Source organism: Etheostoma spectabile, chromosome 11, assembly GCF_008692095.1.
Source record: "Etheostoma spectabile isolate EspeVRDwgs_2016 chromosome 11, UIUC_Espe_1.0, whole genome shotgun sequence".
Taxonomy (NCBI): Eukaryota; Metazoa; Chordata; class Actinopteri; order Perciformes; family Percidae; genus Etheostoma; species Etheostoma spectabile.
The window spans coordinates 20,618,921-20,638,275 of NC_045743.1; the positions used below are offsets into that span (position 1 = coordinate 20,618,921).

Here is a 19,355-nt window from a genome sequence, read left to right on the forward strand (position 1 = left end):
GGCTATTAAAGGTGGGCATGAGACCCCCCCACCCCCCCACCACCACCAACCATCCTCCCTTCAGAGTTTCCCTGCTCAGTCTCTCATTCAGTGTCTCTGTGCGGACGCCAACCTGCACCCGGCCCGGCCCTGCCCAACTGCAGGCTGAGCCAACCAACCCAGAGCCTCGGCCATCGCTCCATTTCCAGTAAGCGCCTGCAGACTGCTGGCCTTGTCTGAGGGCCAACTTTCTGCCGTCAGGCCCAGTCTTCCCCCTGCAAACAACCATAAAGAGCCCTCTGTTCTGGGCGGGAGGGAAGAAGTGAGAAGAAACAGACGCTCCATACACAAAAACACGCTTCCCTCAGTCCGCCTCCAAGAAGCATACAGATAGCTTGGCAGTGCCGCCTCAGATTAGTGTTGGTGCTTCACTGAAGGACTACCTGGGTTAGCTGGCACTGCTGCTGGCTCTCTTTTCCTATCAGACTGCGGGACTCAAAGCGCATCAACGTTAATCGCACACTGGGATTCCCAGCATTTAGCTCAAGATTCGAGATTCAAAATCCTTTATTAATCCCACAATGGGGGAATTCGCACTGTTGCAGCCGAAAGAGATGGGTGGGGGGAGGGTATACACACAATACATCAATAAAAGTAAAGAGAATAATTAGTAAAATGTATTTGCAGGATATCAACCCATTCTCACTCCGAGATGACCAAGCGTGTTATATGATGCTAAAGGAGACGACCAAGCGCATGTTATATGACGCTAAAGGAGACGACCAAGCGTGTTATATGATGCTTAAGGAGACCACCAAGCGTTTGTATGATCTAAAGGAGACGACCAAGCGTGTTTTATGACGCTAAAGGAGACAACCAAGCTGTTATATGATGCTAAGGAGACAACCAAGCGTGTTATATGATGCTAAAGGAACGGCCAAGCGTGTGTTATATGACGCTAAAGGAGATGACCAAGCGTTTTTATGACCTAAAAGGACAACCAAGCGTGTTTATAACCTAAGGAGACAACCAAGCGTGTTTATGATGCTAAAGGAAACCAACGTGTTTATATGATTCTAAAGGAGACGCCAAGCGTGGTTTATATGACCTAAAGGGAACGACCAAGCGTTATATGACCTAAAGGAGACAAACAAGCGTGTTATATGATGCTAAGAGACGACAAAGCTTGTTATATGACGCTAAGGAGACATCCAAGCGTGTTATATGACGCAAAGAGACACCAGCTTGTTATGACGCTAAAGGAGACCATCAAGCGTGTTATATGATGCTAAAGGGACGGCCAAGCTGTGTGTTATTGACGCTAAAGGAGATGACCAAGCGTGTATATACACTAAAAGAGACAACCAAGCGTGTTATATGATGCTAAAGAAGACAACCAAGCTTGTTATATGATGCTAAAGAAGCACGCGTGTATATGACCTAAAGGGACACCAGCGTGTTATTGACGCTAAAGGGCCCACCAAGCGTGTATAGACCTAAAGGACAGTGTTATTGGCTAAGGAGGCAACCAAGCGTGTATTTGACGCTAAAGGAGACAACCAAGTGTGTTTATTGACGCTAAAGGAGACCATAAAGCGTGTTATATGACGCAAGGAGATGACCAACGTGTTATATGATGCTAAAGGCACCATCAAGCGTGTTATATGACGCTAAAGGAGACCATCAAGCGTGTTATATGACACTAAAAGAGACAACCAAGCGTGTTATATGATGCTAAAGAAGACAACCAAGCGTGTTATATGACGCTAAAGGAGACGACCAAGCGCCTGTTATATGACGCTAAAGGAGACCACCAAGCGTGTTATATGATCCTAAAGGAGACAACCAAGCGTGTTATATGACGCTAAAGGAGACAACCAAGCGTGTTATATGACGTTAAAGGAGACCATCAAGCGTGTTATATGACGCTAAAGGAGACAAACAAGCGTGTTATATGACGCTAAAGGAGACAACCAAGCGTATTATGCACATTTGAAGCCAAAGCCATAATGCAATATAAAAATGCCAGAATATTAAAAATGCTAACCACTAAGCTTGTTCTTAGTGGGTAAGCTTGTTAAGCTTGTAAGGTACATTCTTCTTTTTCTTTCTGTCTGTCCTTCTGTCTGAAAAGGAACTGTTTTATTTAATTTTATGGATAAATACAGTAAAAACATTAGTAATAATATTAGAAATGTCTGCAGGAACCTGTTGAGCATATTTCAGCTTTACCTCCGATTCTCTGATTGATGGAGATAATGGATAATGATGATGGATCACAGTGCGTGCCAGATGTAATTTATTTTCAGTTTTATGTATGTACACTCATACATGTACATGTATGTATAGTCAAAAAAATGCTGCATTTTTAAATAGATGAAGCTGTCATTATTGCATATTTTTTGTACTGTCCCCACATCTCCCTACCAGGCTCAAATAATAAAATTAAAATCACCAACCTCATCCTTTAATGCCAGTTAAAAACAGAATGTCAATGCAGATGTGAGCCACCCCATATTGGGATATGAAAATCTTCTGGGAGAAAAATAGAACTTCAAGTGTGAGCTTGCTTTGAAAAATCTGTTTTAATCATAACCATAATGTCCATTTCCATGCTTCACCTAGTGAAACCACTTTGCAACATTTGACTTCAAACCTGTATCAACAATAGTTATTTGTTTCTTGGCCGTGCGTGTCGGCACACATCACTCCAGCTGCAGTAAATCACTCCAACGACCACAAGTGTGTATGAGGCCTTGGTAATAAGGGGAAATTTACTGCGTTTGGCTGTCGGGAGGCTGCAAATAATAGTCCCGTCTGGCAGGTACCATTATTGAAGCCTTGTCGATCCACCCTGTTTCTGACAAGATGTTACTTGAAGTCTGTGTGTTTTCCTGAGGCTCCGGTCACACAGGGTGAATGGGAAGCTCTTATCTCTCAGAGCCTGTCTCTTAATTAGTGGCTGACATTTAAAGAAAGTTCCATCATACCTGCCTGGCCTGTTGGAAACACACTACTATAAAGTGTGCTGGCATGCAGTTGAGAAAAATTCTAAATTCTTTATCACTGCCAAATAAAAGTGGCAGGAGTTGGTCCTTGGGAGGATGATTCTTGAGGAGAAACAAGGATAGACTGAGGAATAGGGAGCCAGTGTGAGACAGTAGACAACGTGCTTTCAACTGGGTAATTGCTATTTGTCTCTGTGTTCCGTACTGTGTGGTTACATGCTCTCTGTTGTTCTATTGTTAAAACTTTGCTGTGAGAAAAAGTGATTTGGACATGGCGCAGCTTGTCGAGCATATGAGTAACCTGTTAGTTAAGTGCATACCAGAGTGCACGAGCATTTGAAACAGGGTCGAGTGACACTTCATTCCAACTAGTGCATCTCATTTAGGAAGTTAAACCTACAACTCTAAACCTATTTAGTTTTACGACATCGAGTAATGGACTATTTCTTCATATAGCGCCTTTCTAGTCTGCTCAGAACGCTTTAACATAGTACAGGAACCATTCAAAACTCAGGGGGACAGGGCTTTTTCTGTGGTTGGACCTAAACTCTGGAACGCTCTGCCCCTCTATGTCCGAACAGCCCCAATAGCTGAGTGTTTTAAGTCTCGTCTTAAGACACATTTTGATTCTTTGGCTTTTAACTCCATGTGAATTGTGTTGTCCTCTGATGTCTCTTATTGTTTTACTGTATTTTAGTATTTATTCATTTTATCTATGTTTTATTTTTTTTTAAACCCGATGCTCTTATTTTGTTTTTACAATATTTTACATTAATTGTTTTGTATGTTTGAGTTTTCAGTGCAGCACTTTGGTAACTTTGTGTTTGTAAAATGTGCTATACAAATAAAGTGGATTGGATTGGATTGGATTCACCATTCACACACGGTGGCCGAGGCTGCCGTGCAGGGTGCCCCCTGCTCATCAGACATTTACAGCATTGGGAGCAATTTGGGGTTCAGTGTCTTGCCCAAGAACACTTCAACATTAGACTGCAGGTCCAGGGATCGAGCCACCAACCTTCCGATTGGCAGGCGGCCCCTCTACCTGGACCACAGCCGCCCCAATAGAGCTCCAAAGATTAACTGATTTGATTTGCTATCCAATTAGTTGGTTTGATAATTGATAATTTGAGTCATTTTCTCACGAAAAAAAGTTCAACTTCTCATATTTGAGCTTGTTAAATGTGAATATGTTCTAGTTTCTTCTCTCCTCTGGGACAGTAAACTGAATAAATTTGAGTTGTGGACAAAGCAAGACATTTGAGGTTGTCATCTTGGGCTTTGGGAAATGCTGATCCACATTTTTCACCATTTTATAAACCAAACAATTAATCCATCCATCAGTAAAATAATCCACAGATTAATCAATAATGACAATGATCGTTAGCTGCAGCCATAGTATGAATGGGTCTTTTTGCCACAACATGCTGCCCATGTGACCTGTTTGCAATGTAAGGTGTTCAAGGTACACTCCGACTTCAAGTTCACTTTCTTTCTTTCTGTCCGTCTGCTTGCCTGCCTCTCTGCCCTCCTGGCTGACCAACAAGTTAAAATTTGCCTCTCTGGCATTTTCCCTACTGGCTCGGGGTTGGATGAATTATGATGTGACACACTCCCTTCTGTACTTCTGGGCAGCCAAGGCGATCAAGATAAATCACCACGCTGCCCCACAGGGGACAGGCTAAGATCCTGCCTTGGTTGTTTTTGGGGCCCCAATCAGGATGCTGAGGATTTGGACACAACTTGATACTGTGCTCGCTAAGAAGCGAGGACTGTGTACAAAGGAGGGGCCCAGTAGAACTATGTCAGACCATGGCATAATGTGCCTAAATGGGACGGGACTATACAGAGGGTCATTATCCATCATTTGGCTCCGCCGCTGTCACGTACCATTTATTCTTTTTTTTGAGTGCAAGATAACTATGTTGGCCCGTGTGATATACCGTGACCATCGCAGACTATTGATTTGCAACTTCCCAGTCATTTGATTGATGGGTCCCTTGTCTTTACAGCAGAACATTCCTGGCTGTAACTCAGGGAGCATCCCAATTCAAACGTTAGCCGTGATGATGAGCCAGAGCTGGATAGCAGCATAAGATAACTACATGTCGGTCAAAACCACTGACAACCAATCATCAGACTTGACAATCTGCCCACCCCCTTCTTTACACCCCATCCTCTACTCCTTTTCATGTTAACCAAAGCAAAACAATGAAGGGGAAAAAACAACATCAAGCTGAATGTCTGATCTGTAAACTGTATTTAATCAACACATTCCTTGCTGTGGGGCTGTGGGCTTTGGACAGGCTAATTGCCTGCTGAGTGGGACCACATCTGTTTGTGTACAGGGGCGGCCTAGGCCACAGCTCTGCCACACAAAAACCTTGGGCATATTTCGACTTCTCAGTGCTGCAATTTGCCCCCCGACTGCTTCCCGAAAAGCATAAATACGGGCTGTGGAATGAGCGGGGGATTTGTTTTTCTCATCCGTTGCGTTGTCGTTGAGGTTCTGGGAACGGAAGGCTGGGTTTCGGATGCTAATTACCCGGTCAAACATGCTGGCACGGTGGCTGGCTTTCCTGGCTTGTGGCTTTGCACAAAAGATGCCCGACTCCACAATATCCACAATATAAGTTCTACTGTCATCCCACGAGAGGCTCTTCCCATCGTGTTCCAGAGACAGTCAGGAGGTTACTTCTGCCACATCCAACACTCTCACCTCAATTAAAGCATACTAACAAGATCTGAAGGATCAATCCAGCGTGAAGTAAAAAAATGTCCTTATGAACTAGAGATGGTTCGATACCATTCTTTACCGAGTACTGATCCAATGTTTTAACAGCTGTGTACTACTATCCCTGTACGGATGGGATTTGTTGTCGGTCCGGCTCGGGTTAAACTCTGTGAAACATGAACAAACTTTGACATGAACTTTTTTATTTATTATCCAGTTTAACAGCAAAAACAACTTTAATAAAGTACTTCAACGTAGAATTCCTTTATTTTTTTTTATTTTTTTATGTGGTATCAGATCGGTGCATAAACTTCCTGAAAAAGAAGTTCCTTTCAGATATTGATTCCGATACCTGATCATGTTTGTATCAACTGATACCGTGTATGATCCAACATCAGTGTGTTGAAAATAATAATATTTATAAAATAAATATATTTGGGGTGGGACCAAATATCGATATGGAAACATATCCTTGTCCTTTGTGGGGTACAATCATCAATACGCTGCAAAATCACGCTCAAGCCACGCTCACGCTCAAGCTCACCTTCACACCACGCTCAGGCTCACGCCACGCCACGCTCACGCCACACCACGCTCACGCCACGCTCAAGCTCATACTCACGCCACGCTCACGACATGCCACGCTCACGCTTAAGCTCACACTCACACCACGCTCACACCACACCACATCACGCTCACGCCACACCACGCTCACGCTCACACCACGCTCACGCCACGCTCCCAATCAAGCTCACGCTCAAGCTCACGCCACGCTCAAGCTCACGCCACGCTCAAGCTCACGCTCACGCCACGCTCAAGCTCACGCCACACAACGCTCACAGTCACACCACCTCAAGTCACGCCACGGCATGCTCACCCACGCTCATGCTCACGCCACGCTCATGCTCACGCCACAGCCACGCTCACACCACGCTCACGCTCACACCACGCTCAAGCTCACGCCACGCTCAAGCTCACATCACGCTCACACCACACCACATCACGCTCACACCACACCACGCTCATGCCACGCTCCCAATCAAGCTCACGCCACGCTCACGCTCAAGCTCACGCCACGCCAAGCTCACGCTCACAGCCACGCTCAAGCTCAGCACGCTCACGCAACGCTCAAGCTCACGCCACACAACGCTCACAGTCACACCACGCTCAAGCTCACGCCACGCTCATGCTCACGCCACGCTCATGCTCACGCCACACCCACGCTCACACCACGCTCACGCTTACGCTCACGCTTACGCTCACACCACGCTCAAGCTCACGCCAACGCTCACGCTTACGCTCACGCTTACGCTCACACCACGCTCAAGCTCACGCCACGCTCAAGCTCACGCCACGCTCAAGCTCACATCACGCTCAAGCTCACACCACGCTCATTATCATTTTTAAATAAGTAAACAGAATCTATTGATTAGAAACATAACAGATGAAAAGAGGTGTACCGGGGGGTTTCACTTGGGCACAAAGCTCCAGTACACAGGGAGAATGTTCATTGGCCTACTGAGTTACAGGATAGCCCCAGTCTATTCCCTTACACTGTCAGCCAGTGAGCAGAGCAGGTAGCAAAGCAGTGAGCACAGCAGGATCTGCATTATGACAGCGGCATGGTGACCTGCAGCCTTCATTATGTTCCAAGTGACAGTGACGAAGGGCGCTCCATGCAGAGTAAGCGCCATCCTTCAGGCAGCAAGTCCAACCCTGACACCCGGTAAGCAGCCAGAGACAGAACGCCGCCAACGAGCGCCCCTGCGCCGACACCCTGCTCCATTTCGCCGCGACAACCCGCCGTAATTAGGTGAATTTGGCGCATGCTGGGGAAAAGACAGCTAGATCAAGGTCTTGATGAATTAGTAGGAGCATTCTGTCAGAGTCCCGTCACATTAATCAGAACAAAAAGCAGGTTGTTCCCCCCTCCTTTCTCCTCGCTTTGCAGGTGATGAATAGCTCTGCCTGCGCTGTGTATCACCTGATCTTGCTGAATTTAAATGTAAGCGCACAGTTCTCACAAAACCTCTATTGATCTTACTCCCGGGTTCCTTTCATGGATTCCAATATTTTAGATAAGCATAAGAAGGCCCGGCAACGTTAGGGAAGGCCAGACTTTTATGGTAATAAAGGCAGAAAATAAATTAGTGTTTGTTTGTAGGTCAGGTTAGAAAACCAGTTTAAAATTCAAGCGCAGGGCTGGACTGCCAGCCTATTTATCCTCAGCAATATGCTGGGAGTTCATGTTTTAGAAATGAGACACATAAATGTGTGACTGAATGCGATTTTTACAGCAAATAAATAAGTTGTTCAGAAGGATTTTACTATTATGTAAAACATATCTATGTACTTCTTCCAACATTGACTATCTCTCAGCAGAGCTGATCTAGAGGCTACTACGAGTCCTAGCACATGAAATGTGAAGAGTGCTAATGTGGCTTATCTCTCTTCCTCTCTGTCTCCCTCTTGCTCTGTGCATCTTGTCTGGCTTTGATGTATTTGAACTTGTCTCCGTCAATGAAGCTCAGAAAGAACAGCAGTTTGTTTTTTGAGGAACTGCTATGATATAATTTTTGCTTGGTTAACGCATTTTTTTCCATTAACCTAAAATTGGACCTACAATAACACACAACCTACAATAACATACAATTGGAAAGGTTGGAATATTGCTGTTGTGACGACCCCTCCCACTCTGCCTGCCTGTCATGTCTCTGCTCCTTTGTTTCGGCAGGTACTGGGAGTGGACGGGTGGGTCGACCTGGGAGGGTTGTCTGTACCTGGCCATCTGGGCGGGGCTTACCTCCTGGGAGTCTCGTTCTCTTTCAGATGGGCCTTCTGCATCCACCTCAACATGTCGTCCTTGCACCATCCAACACACATCACACCATACATTCACCCATCCACACGCTGCCAAAACGACCGATGTCTTCTACACCGACACATACCATCATTAAGGCAGCGTTAACATGTCTAATTAGTTAAATAAACTATGTTTTTTGTGATCTATCTAAACTTTGGAATCTCGCTAGAATTTCAAATCAACTTTGGTGGATTTGAACAATGTTTGGTTGCACAGCAGGGTTAGGTTTGTTAGGGAAGGTATACTGTGGGTGTCACCATGATTATTTGTATCATCCAATGAGACTTACCCATGCATGGCGTGGAGTGGGTGTGGCTCGTAATGGTACCGCCCCTCGTGGTGTCTCACGTCGATTGGGATGGGCGTGTGGAAGGTGGGGAAGAGGTGGTGGGCCCCTGTAAGTGCACAGAAGAGAGAATAAAGGTCACACATACAAATCAACAAAAAACAGTGACTAACGTGAAGACTGAACTACAGTTCCTGACTAATGCCTGCAGCGCAGCATGAGATGCAACTGTACCATTTTACTGTTCCTGTAATCCACCAGTAATTAAAACCTTTTTCCCCGAGAGCGATATGTTCATAAAAGGCCCTCTCCGTCCAATGAGACCAAAGCAGGGTTTACACAACATTGAATGTGTTTTTATGTGTCAGACAAAGAATGCACAAATCCAGCGTTTCCTGCCATAAACGGTCTGATGGCTCGAGGGAAGTCTCATTAGGACAACACAGCCGATCTTCATTAATTACTGTGATTACAGCGGCTGAGTAGGAGAAATTATTGTCTTGATTGAAGGAGGAGGAGAGCTCTAATCATAGACAAAAGCCTACTAATTCTCTCCTGTTTCGTGGTAGAGTTACACATGTTTGATGCAGGAAAATAAACCAAAAACAGCTACGCTGGATAATTTCAAACCCATGAACCCAGTTTGTGTGTGTGTGTGTGTGTGTGTGTGTGTGTGTGTGTGTGTGTGTGTGTGCACTATGGAGGGACAGAGAAAGAGAGCATAGTGCACTGCCGCTCCCTTGGGATGATCTCTGGTTGCACGGTCCAGTAGAGCTGAGATGCCCTGAGAGCGGAGACCACCGGGGTCAAAGGTCAGAGCTCAGTGAGCGCAGATCATTATCTCTACCTGAGAGGACCACTGGGACTGGCTGACAGGGGGACACCAATGTGATGCCAATGTCCCACGAGCAAACATATAGAGGACGTTTAAGTTGGCCAGAATTGATAGACATTCAGCAAAATATCCATTTTTCTACAGCTATATTTCAGTCGGTACATCCGTCATGCCATACTTAAATACTAGTTTCATTAATTAGGATTTTGATAAATTTCACTTTGCACGTTTTATACTTGCTATTGTCTATAAAACATGACACTTCCTGCAAACCTTTCATACAGAGTCTGCCAGGAAAAGATCCATTAAAATGCCCACTGGAGGGCTTTTAATGTGAAACCTCTATGCAGGAAGGGCTGTGTTTCAATGGTGGTAGTTAACAGACTGGGGGGAAAACAGAAAGATGGAAGTGACTGGAATTAGTCTGTGAATTTTTTAATACTGTTTGAAATATATGTTTAGAGCAGCTGAGGGGTGAGTATGAGTATTTGTTGTGTAGAGTTCACATCATACTGATTTTATGGAGACAGCAGGTAAATATGGAGGATGTTTTGAGTTGATGAGACCTCTGTAATATAAGTTTTGTCCAAATGGGTGGCACGTGGCTCCGTGGGTAACAGTTCTGCTTAGTTTGATCCCCAGTCTGGGCGGGGCCTTTCTGTGTGGAGTTTGCCTGTTGCGGGGGGTGCTCCAGTTTCCCCCACCATAAAGACAAGAATGTAATGTGATTTTATCTAGTCCACATCTATTTATATATATATATTTGTATTTAATGTTATGCACATTTTAGGATCCCTATCTATGCTTTATAGAGAGCTTATTGTTACATCTGGCCAGGGACTGCAGATGAAAACTAGATTTTGTGCTAATTCTGGAATATTTACAGACTAAAAAAACATGCATGCGAGATAACTAGGACTACAGTTAAAAATGAGCCGTCCTGATCAAATAAATACATTTTAAAAACTACATGCCTGGTTCTCTGTCATTGATTATAGTTTTCCTTCTGGATACATGGAGTTTTGCATTTAAAGCCCTGTGTTTGTCACCATAATCACTTCTCTTTTCAAAGTCTGTCATTTTGAAACACCTCCGTGTTGGAGGTGTGCCTCAGGGCTCCTTACGCGCTGCAGACAGCGCTGTGAAGACAAGGTGTAACAAGACTCTGTGCCTCTGGGCCATGACACAACGCTGACTGTTGTTTTTAGGGTGCTGCCAATCACAAAGGACAGCCATTACTGCTGCTTTACCCTGATTGAGCCTTTTGTTGTTGTGACTGAGTCAATCATCCTGCCGTTGGAGCGTCTTGTTCTTAGTTAACACTAATGGAATACACACAGACCGCCAGAACCGAGTTTCCCTGAGGGCAGCCCTGGATTAGATTAGATTAGATTAGATTAGATTAGATAATACTTTATTTATCCCACAATGGGAAAATTCCCTTGTGACAGCAGCAGTATTTCAGTGAAAAGCAAACAAACAACAGAAAATGTGTAAAAAGTACTGAATAAATGTAAAGTGGCAATATATAAAAAGTATTTTAAAGTAAAGTGAGGTGGTCATAGTATAAAAAAAATTGCAATGTAAGTAGGTAAGTGACGTGAAATTAAGTTGAATAGAATAATATGTAATTCAATAATTTAGCAAAAGTAATCATGATATGAATTACATTGAAGTATGACGATAATATAAATAATACAAAAGTACTCGGAATGGAAAAATATAAATATGTACAGATATACATAAATCTATTTACAGATATGTCTTTACAGATATACATAGGGGAACCATTTGACTGCTGTGAAATTGGCCTACAAAGATTGTTTTCCTTACTTTAGAATTATACCAAAAATCGGTTAATTCATGTTTTTGCAAAGCAAATTATCATCACCGTCCGGCGCTTGGCAGCGCCCTAAACAATCGTGATTGGATAAAAGAAATGCCAATAAACCGATCTATGTCCGCAGATAAAATAAGTCTCAAACTCAAAACGTTCCACTGCACCCCCATAGTGAAACTCGCCTGTGAAGCCAAAGTGAGTTGTAAGAATCGGCGCGCTGCCCCTCGTTCCTTGTCTCCTCTTGTCTTTGAGCGCAGAAGGCCAAGGGCTCTGTGTTTCTATCAAGATCTATGCCGCTGGATCTCGGCCAGTGACCCTCCCTTGCTTTTGTGTGTGAGACAGGCGGCCAATTCTGAGTCAACTTGTGTTTTAAAAGCCAAAAGAGGCACCCAGTAAATGAGTGAGAGGGAGTGAGAGCTGGGAAAAGGAGTTTGAGCTTTGTTTCACAAGTGGAGCCAGAAGTTGGGGCTTTGTGTGAGAGATGCTCCCTGCTTGTGCTGCCTGGCACATCTCTGGTGGGGGTGGGGGGGGGGGGTCATGGGACAAGAAGACTAGACTGAGACAAAGACAGCAAGGTCGTGCTGGAAGTCAGGCCAGCACAGTATCTTCTTTGACGTATTGGAAAGTTGATCCATTAAACCGTCAAACTGCAGGACCCTATTCTTTTTTTCTTTAATTCATTACTTTGCATTGCACTTGTGCTGGGATGTATTCTGGTCTGGTATACTTTTTAACAGGTAGTGCTCTTAACTTCCACCCCTTCAATCTTTGTTCAGCTGGGGTAGCTTATATTACTGTACGGCCTTCCAGACACCTGCCTAATATCACATATTTAGGCTACATCTACACTTTTTGGAGAAAAAAACAATCCACACAGCTCCAGAAGCAGGAAAAAAAAAGATGTTGTCTGATGTTACTCTGCGGCTAAAAATCACAGATGTATAAGTTGAAACTACAGAAAATACTTTAGAGAAAAACAACAACGATGGAGTTTAATAGGAGCAAAGATTTATTAGCTTGGAGCGGGGGATGAGGTGGACTGTTACTGAAAGGTATGTAAGCTACCTAACCATTAACGAACCATATCGTCGTTTCCAAAGGTCTACGTTGGTTTTCAAACCAAAACGGGGGCAGCGGTGTTTCCAAATGTCTTTGTTTTAGGGTTAGGGTTTTGGTTTGCAAACCAAAGCGTGGTAGTGTAGATGTAGCCCGAGTAGCACATGTAAAGCATCAATGAAAACTGCTGAAGAAACATGGCAGTTTATTCAGATGAAAAAGTCAAAGATGACTAACGATTTTTGGTTGAATTCCTTTACAGAAAAAAAATGTCCATTAGTAAAACACATGCACAAACACACCAAACTAACCACCAGCCAGAGAGGCTGGATTCCTCCCCTGCCTGCTCCCAGCTTGCTGCTGAAAGTGGGGGTGATAAGGGCTGAACAGGCCCTTCCATCACCCAGACAGCTGCATTGTTCCCTGGACTACAGGGACAGCTACCGAGAGGTACATGGCTGGGACCATTCACAGTTCCTCAGTTTCTCGACATACTCGCCGGGCCGTGTGTCCCCTTTGGGTGTGTTGGCATGCAGGGTCATTCCACCCTGGGCCTCATACTGTAGATCCAAAGCAGCAGGGACTGTTCACATCCACATCAGCACAACTTTTATTTTGTCAACTTTTACCACAACGCGTATTGACATTGAGAGGAAGGATCAAATGGTCACAGTGATAGGTGTCCAGAGTTCCATCTTCTCTTATTGCTAACATGTATATAGTACACACAGTACCAGTCAAGCAAATGAGAAAGCATGTTCAAACTTTTGACTGGTACTGCATTTATTCTGGTTTATGTGTCTAATATGTTTTGTTTATTTCTCTTGTTTAAGATTTTTTTTAATTTTTGATTATTCCCTGGCCGCTGGGTCAAGGACCGAGCCACTATATATTGCTACACGCTCTACCAGGTGAGCTAGCCAGGCGCCCTGTTTATTTCTCTTTAATGTGTATGAATGCACCAACAGCCAAGGCAAGTTAGTATTAAAGTACTCATTAAATGCAGTTCTGATTTGTTGCTGAGTTGTAAAATCCTATCTTGTAGTACTGTAAACCACTAGGCTTCTAATAAGTCTCCAAAGTCATGCATCTCCTGCTCAAACTGGACTTCCAGAAACATTCTCAATCGTCTCTCCGGTACCTGAAACCACACACCCTCACCGATGTAGCCCAGCAACTGCTTACAGAAGGTTTCACAGCTTAACAATGAAGCCTCACTTTGGGTCATTAGAGGTCATTGCCTTAGATAGGTAATCATGTAAAACATTACTAAAGGGGATAATTAGAGCCGCCCCTGCTTAGTCGGTTGGTCGACCAATCGGTCGTTTTGGTCTTAGCTGACCAATTAGTCCTTTTCTATGCTTTTTTTCCATTCTGAATGACTTATTTTTCTCTAAAACATGGGAGCACATCTGTGGTAAAAACAGGATTCAAAGTGATGCTTTTGTACAATTCTTTGTGGTGAAACCCAGTTTTAAAGAACTGACGACAAAATCGTATCGGTGTTAGTCATCTAATCAAAGACAGCCCTAGTGCTAATTTTGTAAATCATCGCCAGGGCTCAAAATGAAGTTAAGTGCACCATGCACAGTGCCCTGAGGGGCTTTATGCTGGTGGGATCTTGTATCATAAATCAAATCTAGCCCACAGGAACATGTAACTAGTGGTCCTTGTTTTAGGCAGTCTCTTCTCCGATCTCTCGTAACGTGTTTTAAGTCTGAACAAGTCTTTGCCCCCTAGCCCCAATAATGAGACGTGCCAAACATCCTGCTACATCTTCCCCTTTTTAGTTTGCATCTTAAAGCCCAGGTTTGATCTCTCACTATAGACAAAGCCAGGTGTTCGATGTTAACAAAGGCCCCCCTTCGAGTATCATGACTCAGAGACAAGAGAAGGAAAAGCTCCCTCTCATTACGTCCAAATGAAGCCCCAGATCAGGACCATGCTGAAGTGGAGAGCGGAGTGGGCTCATGTCTTTGAGGAAGTACTCAACCATAATAATAACGCCCTGAGAGGCCAGGCCAGGCCAGGAATAATTTTGAGGGGGAAAAAAAGCCTTTGTTGTGCTATGAGAGAAAGGGGCAATGGGAGAGAGAGCGAGAGAGAGAGAGAGAGAGAATCGAGGAGAGAGAGAGAGAGAGAGAGAGAGAGAGAGAGAGAAAGAGTAGAGAGGGAAGAGCAGAGGAGTAAGAGAGGTGGGGGTGCTCAATTCAGACAGGAAATTCCAGCAGCAAAAGTTGGCCTGGGTCCTAACAACACAGCATCGTGCCAAACGACTATACACAAGTGCTCATGTTCACGCAGCACATGCATGCATGCACAAACACAGTGCGCACACAAACAGCACACACAACACACACACACCACACACACACACACACACACACACACACACACACACACACACACACACACACACACACAGATACTGATTTGTTGCAGTTCAGTCTCAGTAACAACCATCAACAGTGACTGAGACAAACACAAATGTGTTATTTTATGTTTAACAGACATGCTTCTTAAACACACACACACACACACACACACACACACACACTTCAGCAAATGTTATGCACCAGGTTAATAAAAAGTGTATGTTTAGCTTAATCTGGGAATCCTGCACTACACACACAACATGAAACCTGCAGGTTTAGTTTGCAAGACATCGCTTCCTCTAGGGCAGTACATGGGCGAGTGATGGCGACAGAGGGATTAGAGGCTTACAGGATAGCACGGAACCACTGCCATCCATGAAAGGAAGTCTTAACAGAGTGGCTCTTTACTTTTAACAGCCCTCAGGGAGGGTAAAATGATACCTTTTTTATTGATAGGAGGATTTTGGGCAGAAGGTAAGTGGATTAGGCCAATGATCTCTGTCATGACACAAGATGGTTTGAGCGGAAATTCATTAGTCCCTGTGAACTCGTGCAAAGTGCAAAGTATGTTATGATGTACACATCAAACACCCTCTCCCTGGGAAGACTAACAGTTGTGTTCCAGAGGCTTGGAGTCGACACTGTAAAGAGAGCACATTGCTTGGAGCAACGTCCATTAGTCAGTAGTTATGACTAGGGCTGGGTATTGAACCTCAATACTTTTATAGCACATAATACACAGTATATTCAAAAGTGACACCGAATGCAAGCTGAGATTATCAATTGGGACTTTTTAGTTGAGGCGAAGTTCCGTTACAGCTATTTTGGATAAAATAAATAAAATTGGTTTCTGTATTCCTCATTAACGTACCAAAACTCAGGTACAGTATCAACTCTAGTACCAAAGCAGCAGAAATACATTTTTTGGGCTACTTGCTGAAGTTATTACACATTTTACGTAATAATATCTTGAGCAAACACTTGCCTTTATACCCTTCCAACAGACAGGGATCGACACTAACACTCATTTGGAGTTGTGTTTCTGACGTCTTACTGAAAAAAGTGTAATATTCACTCTCTTTGTAGCTATGTTTTGGTCTCCACCAACTCTTGAGAAACAGATTCTTTAGCTGCTTAATAGTCCACTATGTTCACAAAGTAGTTGCTAACTTTGTCTGTTGTCTGGTGCTGAGCAGGTAGTTATATTTTGTGTATGAAAAATGTATAAAGAGGATGTTGAGAACCAAACCAGTGAAGTCGTGGGCATTTAAACCAAAACAATAAGCTGAAAGACGTTAAAAGGACAAATTCAAGTGAGCGTATTAAATGTGAATATGTTTTTGAGCTTTGGATTCACATTTTTCAGGTCTGCATTAATTGTTTTCTGATGAGCTGTGAGCGAGTGTAAGACCAAAAAACAGTAGTTTATTATGTAGGGCCTTGTGCCTGTGTTTATATCCTGCTGCCATGACGCCCTGATCCCCGCCCCCCCCTCCAGATGTGTTGTATCACCTTGCAGGGCTTGTTGTGTAGCTGCCGTGGTTCCTGTCCCGCCCTGTTTACAGATCCCACTTAGACCCAGCTGGCCTCCCTCCTCTGCGATCCGTCTCTGTCAAATCTGCACCGGGGCCTCGGCCAATCACGCCTCAGTCTCGGTGTCAACCCCACGAACCCACCGCCAGTATGATCCATCACCTGGCCTATAAGATGCTGCACCGCCTCCCCTAATTGTTCTAAAGAGTGAATGCTACCAAGACCTTATCTCACCCGGGCTGCCATTTGCGGCCGGTTCTAACATCCATTCAGAGTAACACAGGCTCCAAGAGAAGTAGCATGGCTAGACGAGGCTCTTGCTTTGGTCAGACGCTTGCACCTCCAAATAAAGTGTTTATGTTTATACCCATCAGCATGGAGGTTTCCTTTAGTTTCTGCAGGTTTCACCAAGTCAGCTTTATGAATGAACTTTAAAGACCTATATCAGAACATCAACTAAGTCCTAAGTTCAGTTTTCAAGCTAAGTGTCCCTAACAACGCACTCTCCCATGGCTGAAGAATAAAATCTGTGGTACAATCCGAAAGAGACTCACGACAGTAACGGGAAAGCTGATTGGCTGCAATATATATAGCATATTGGTCTCGTTTTTAGTCACAATACAGCAAAATTATATTTGCACGAGCAAAAGAAGACATATAAGACCTCGGAATAGAAAAAGAGCATTAGAGGTAGCGTTGCATGGACGTTTGAAGGTGCATTTTTTGCATTGGTGACATTGTAGTTCCTTTTCAGAAAGCTCACCAGCAAAAATGCTACGATTGTCGGCCCACTGAGGGCTATGATAGAATAAAAACACACACAAATCTGAGTTTCAAGGTTTCCATCTTGGAAGTGGTGGTGTAATCAGTGGTGTCCAGCAGCAGCACTTGGGGATCATTCCCTAACGACGGCCATGCATCACGCGGCCGGAGTGTTAGGCGTTTAGTGGGCCTGGGTGCAGCCTTCATGTGTGAGTGTGTGATGTTAGCGTACAGGTAGCTTGGCTCTCCTTGTAGTGGGCCTCTCTGTGAAGACTGATGAGGTGTCAGGGTAACCCGCTTCCCGTGCAGACTTCTGATTTATCGCCTGGCCCCTTTAGAGCACAGGGGTAGCACAGGGGTAGGGCTGATCAAGTAATTAATGCAGTGGGTTTATTGTTATTGTTGCAGCGGTGGTAATGTCAGGTCAGGAGGATGCGAAGAAAAACGAGATAAAACTTAGGTCCCAGTTGGAGAGTGAGTGTCCATCGGGCTGCGCACTTGGAGCTTCAACAAACGATTATTTTCATTACCGATTAATCTGCCAATTGTTTTATTGATTAATCGATTAATTGTTGTCTCCCCCTTGCTCTGTGCATCTTGTCGGGCTTTGATGTATTTGAACTTGTCTCCGTCAATGAAGCTCAGAAAGAAGGGCCATTAATTCCGAGCTCTGGTGCTGACCAATAGGAAGGAGTAGTAGCGCAATTCTCAGAGAGAGGCCTGAGCCTCCTTTGCTTTTCAGACATTATTTACCTCTGGAAAAAAACAACAACTGGGGTGCAGTTGTAGACCTTAGTAGTCCCCTAATACTGTATCTGAAGTCTCTTTTATATAGACCTTAGTAGTCCCCTAATACTGTATCTGAAGTCTCTTTATATAGACCTTAGTGGTCCCCTAATACTGTATCTGAAGTCTCTTTTATATAGACCTTAGTGGTCCCCTAATACTGTATCTGAAGTCTCTTTTATATAGACCTTAGTGGTCCCCTACTACTGTACCTGAAGTCTCTTTTATTTAGACCTTAGTGGTCCCTAATACTGTATCTGAAGTCTCTTTTATGTAGACCTTAGTGGTCCCCTAAAACTGTATTTGAAGTGTCTTCAGAAACCCTCATAAAGTGACATTTCCATGCCATTGGGACCTTAAAATGTCTTGTTGTGTCTAAAATGCAGGAAATCTCCATATTTGAGAGGCAGAAAGAAGCATTTTCCTTCTAATTAACGATTAATCGATTAACATAATAGTTGGCGATTACTTCCCTCAATCGACTAATCAATTAGTCAGTTTTCGCTACAGCTCTACTCCACACTGAGTACTTGAAATACTGAGTTGTCATTATTATGCGTTTCCTGCTATTCTCATTCATCAAAATAACACTGCAGAATCAGTGCATGTGTGACTTCATCACGGATCTCTCTCTCTCGGGTTTCGAACAGCTCTTACTTGCCAGTTTCTGGCAAGTGTGAACGCACCAATAAAGCCAAGTCACTACAAACGGCGGGAACTCAGAGCTTTCCTCTGTGTTCGGCGAGGCCTTTGACCTCTGAGACACAGCTGACGGAGAGGCTGCCAGTTCACACAAAGAGCGTCCTCATCGCCCTATGACGGCATCCTCAGCGCAGGCTCGGCACTCCCCCACCGCGACTTGTAAAAAAGGGCTTTTTTTCCCCTAAAGGAGGGGGAAAGGCAGAGGAAATGAGGTAAACCCCCCCCCCACCCCCCCCCACCCCCCGGGGAGTGGGCTCTCCAGGCCCAGGCAGGAGGGCTGGGGAGTATCTCCTGGATGGATGGACCTGGCCTTCATCAAACTGCCACGCTGAGTCTGCCGTGTGTCTCACAGGATGATGCGTTCACACGGCCTGCGTCGGCCATCACACCGTGTGGAAAAACACAGGTGGGGGAATGGGGGTAGTGCGTTTAGGCTGCAAGGGGGGGGGTTCTGCCACAAGGTGGGGACGCAAAAAAAACACAGCGAGCCTGTGGTGAAAAGTTATTATGGATTATTATTAAAAGATATTTCAGCGAATAATGTTGGGAAAATAAGAGAAAGTTTCCAAACGAGTTGCCATATTTGACAGCCACCA

General features: G+C 44.4%; 1 protein-coding gene across 2 annotated transcripts in view; it reads right to left on the reverse strand.

Moving 5' to 3' along the window:
* Window positions 1–19,355, reverse strand: part of LOC116697834 (zinc finger protein GLI2) — a 104,437-nt gene that overhangs the window by 44,453 nt on the left and 40,629 nt on the right. For both annotated transcript variants that reach the window (XR_004334060.1, XM_032529347.1), the window contains exon 3: window positions 8,874–8,979. Coding sequence is in view for 1 of the 2 variants with exons in the window: in XM_032529347.1 (XP_032385238.1) it covers window positions 8,874–8,979 (106 nt within the window). In the remaining variant the exon portion in view is untranslated. The remainder of the gene's footprint in view (window positions 1–8,873; window positions 8,980–19,355) is intronic.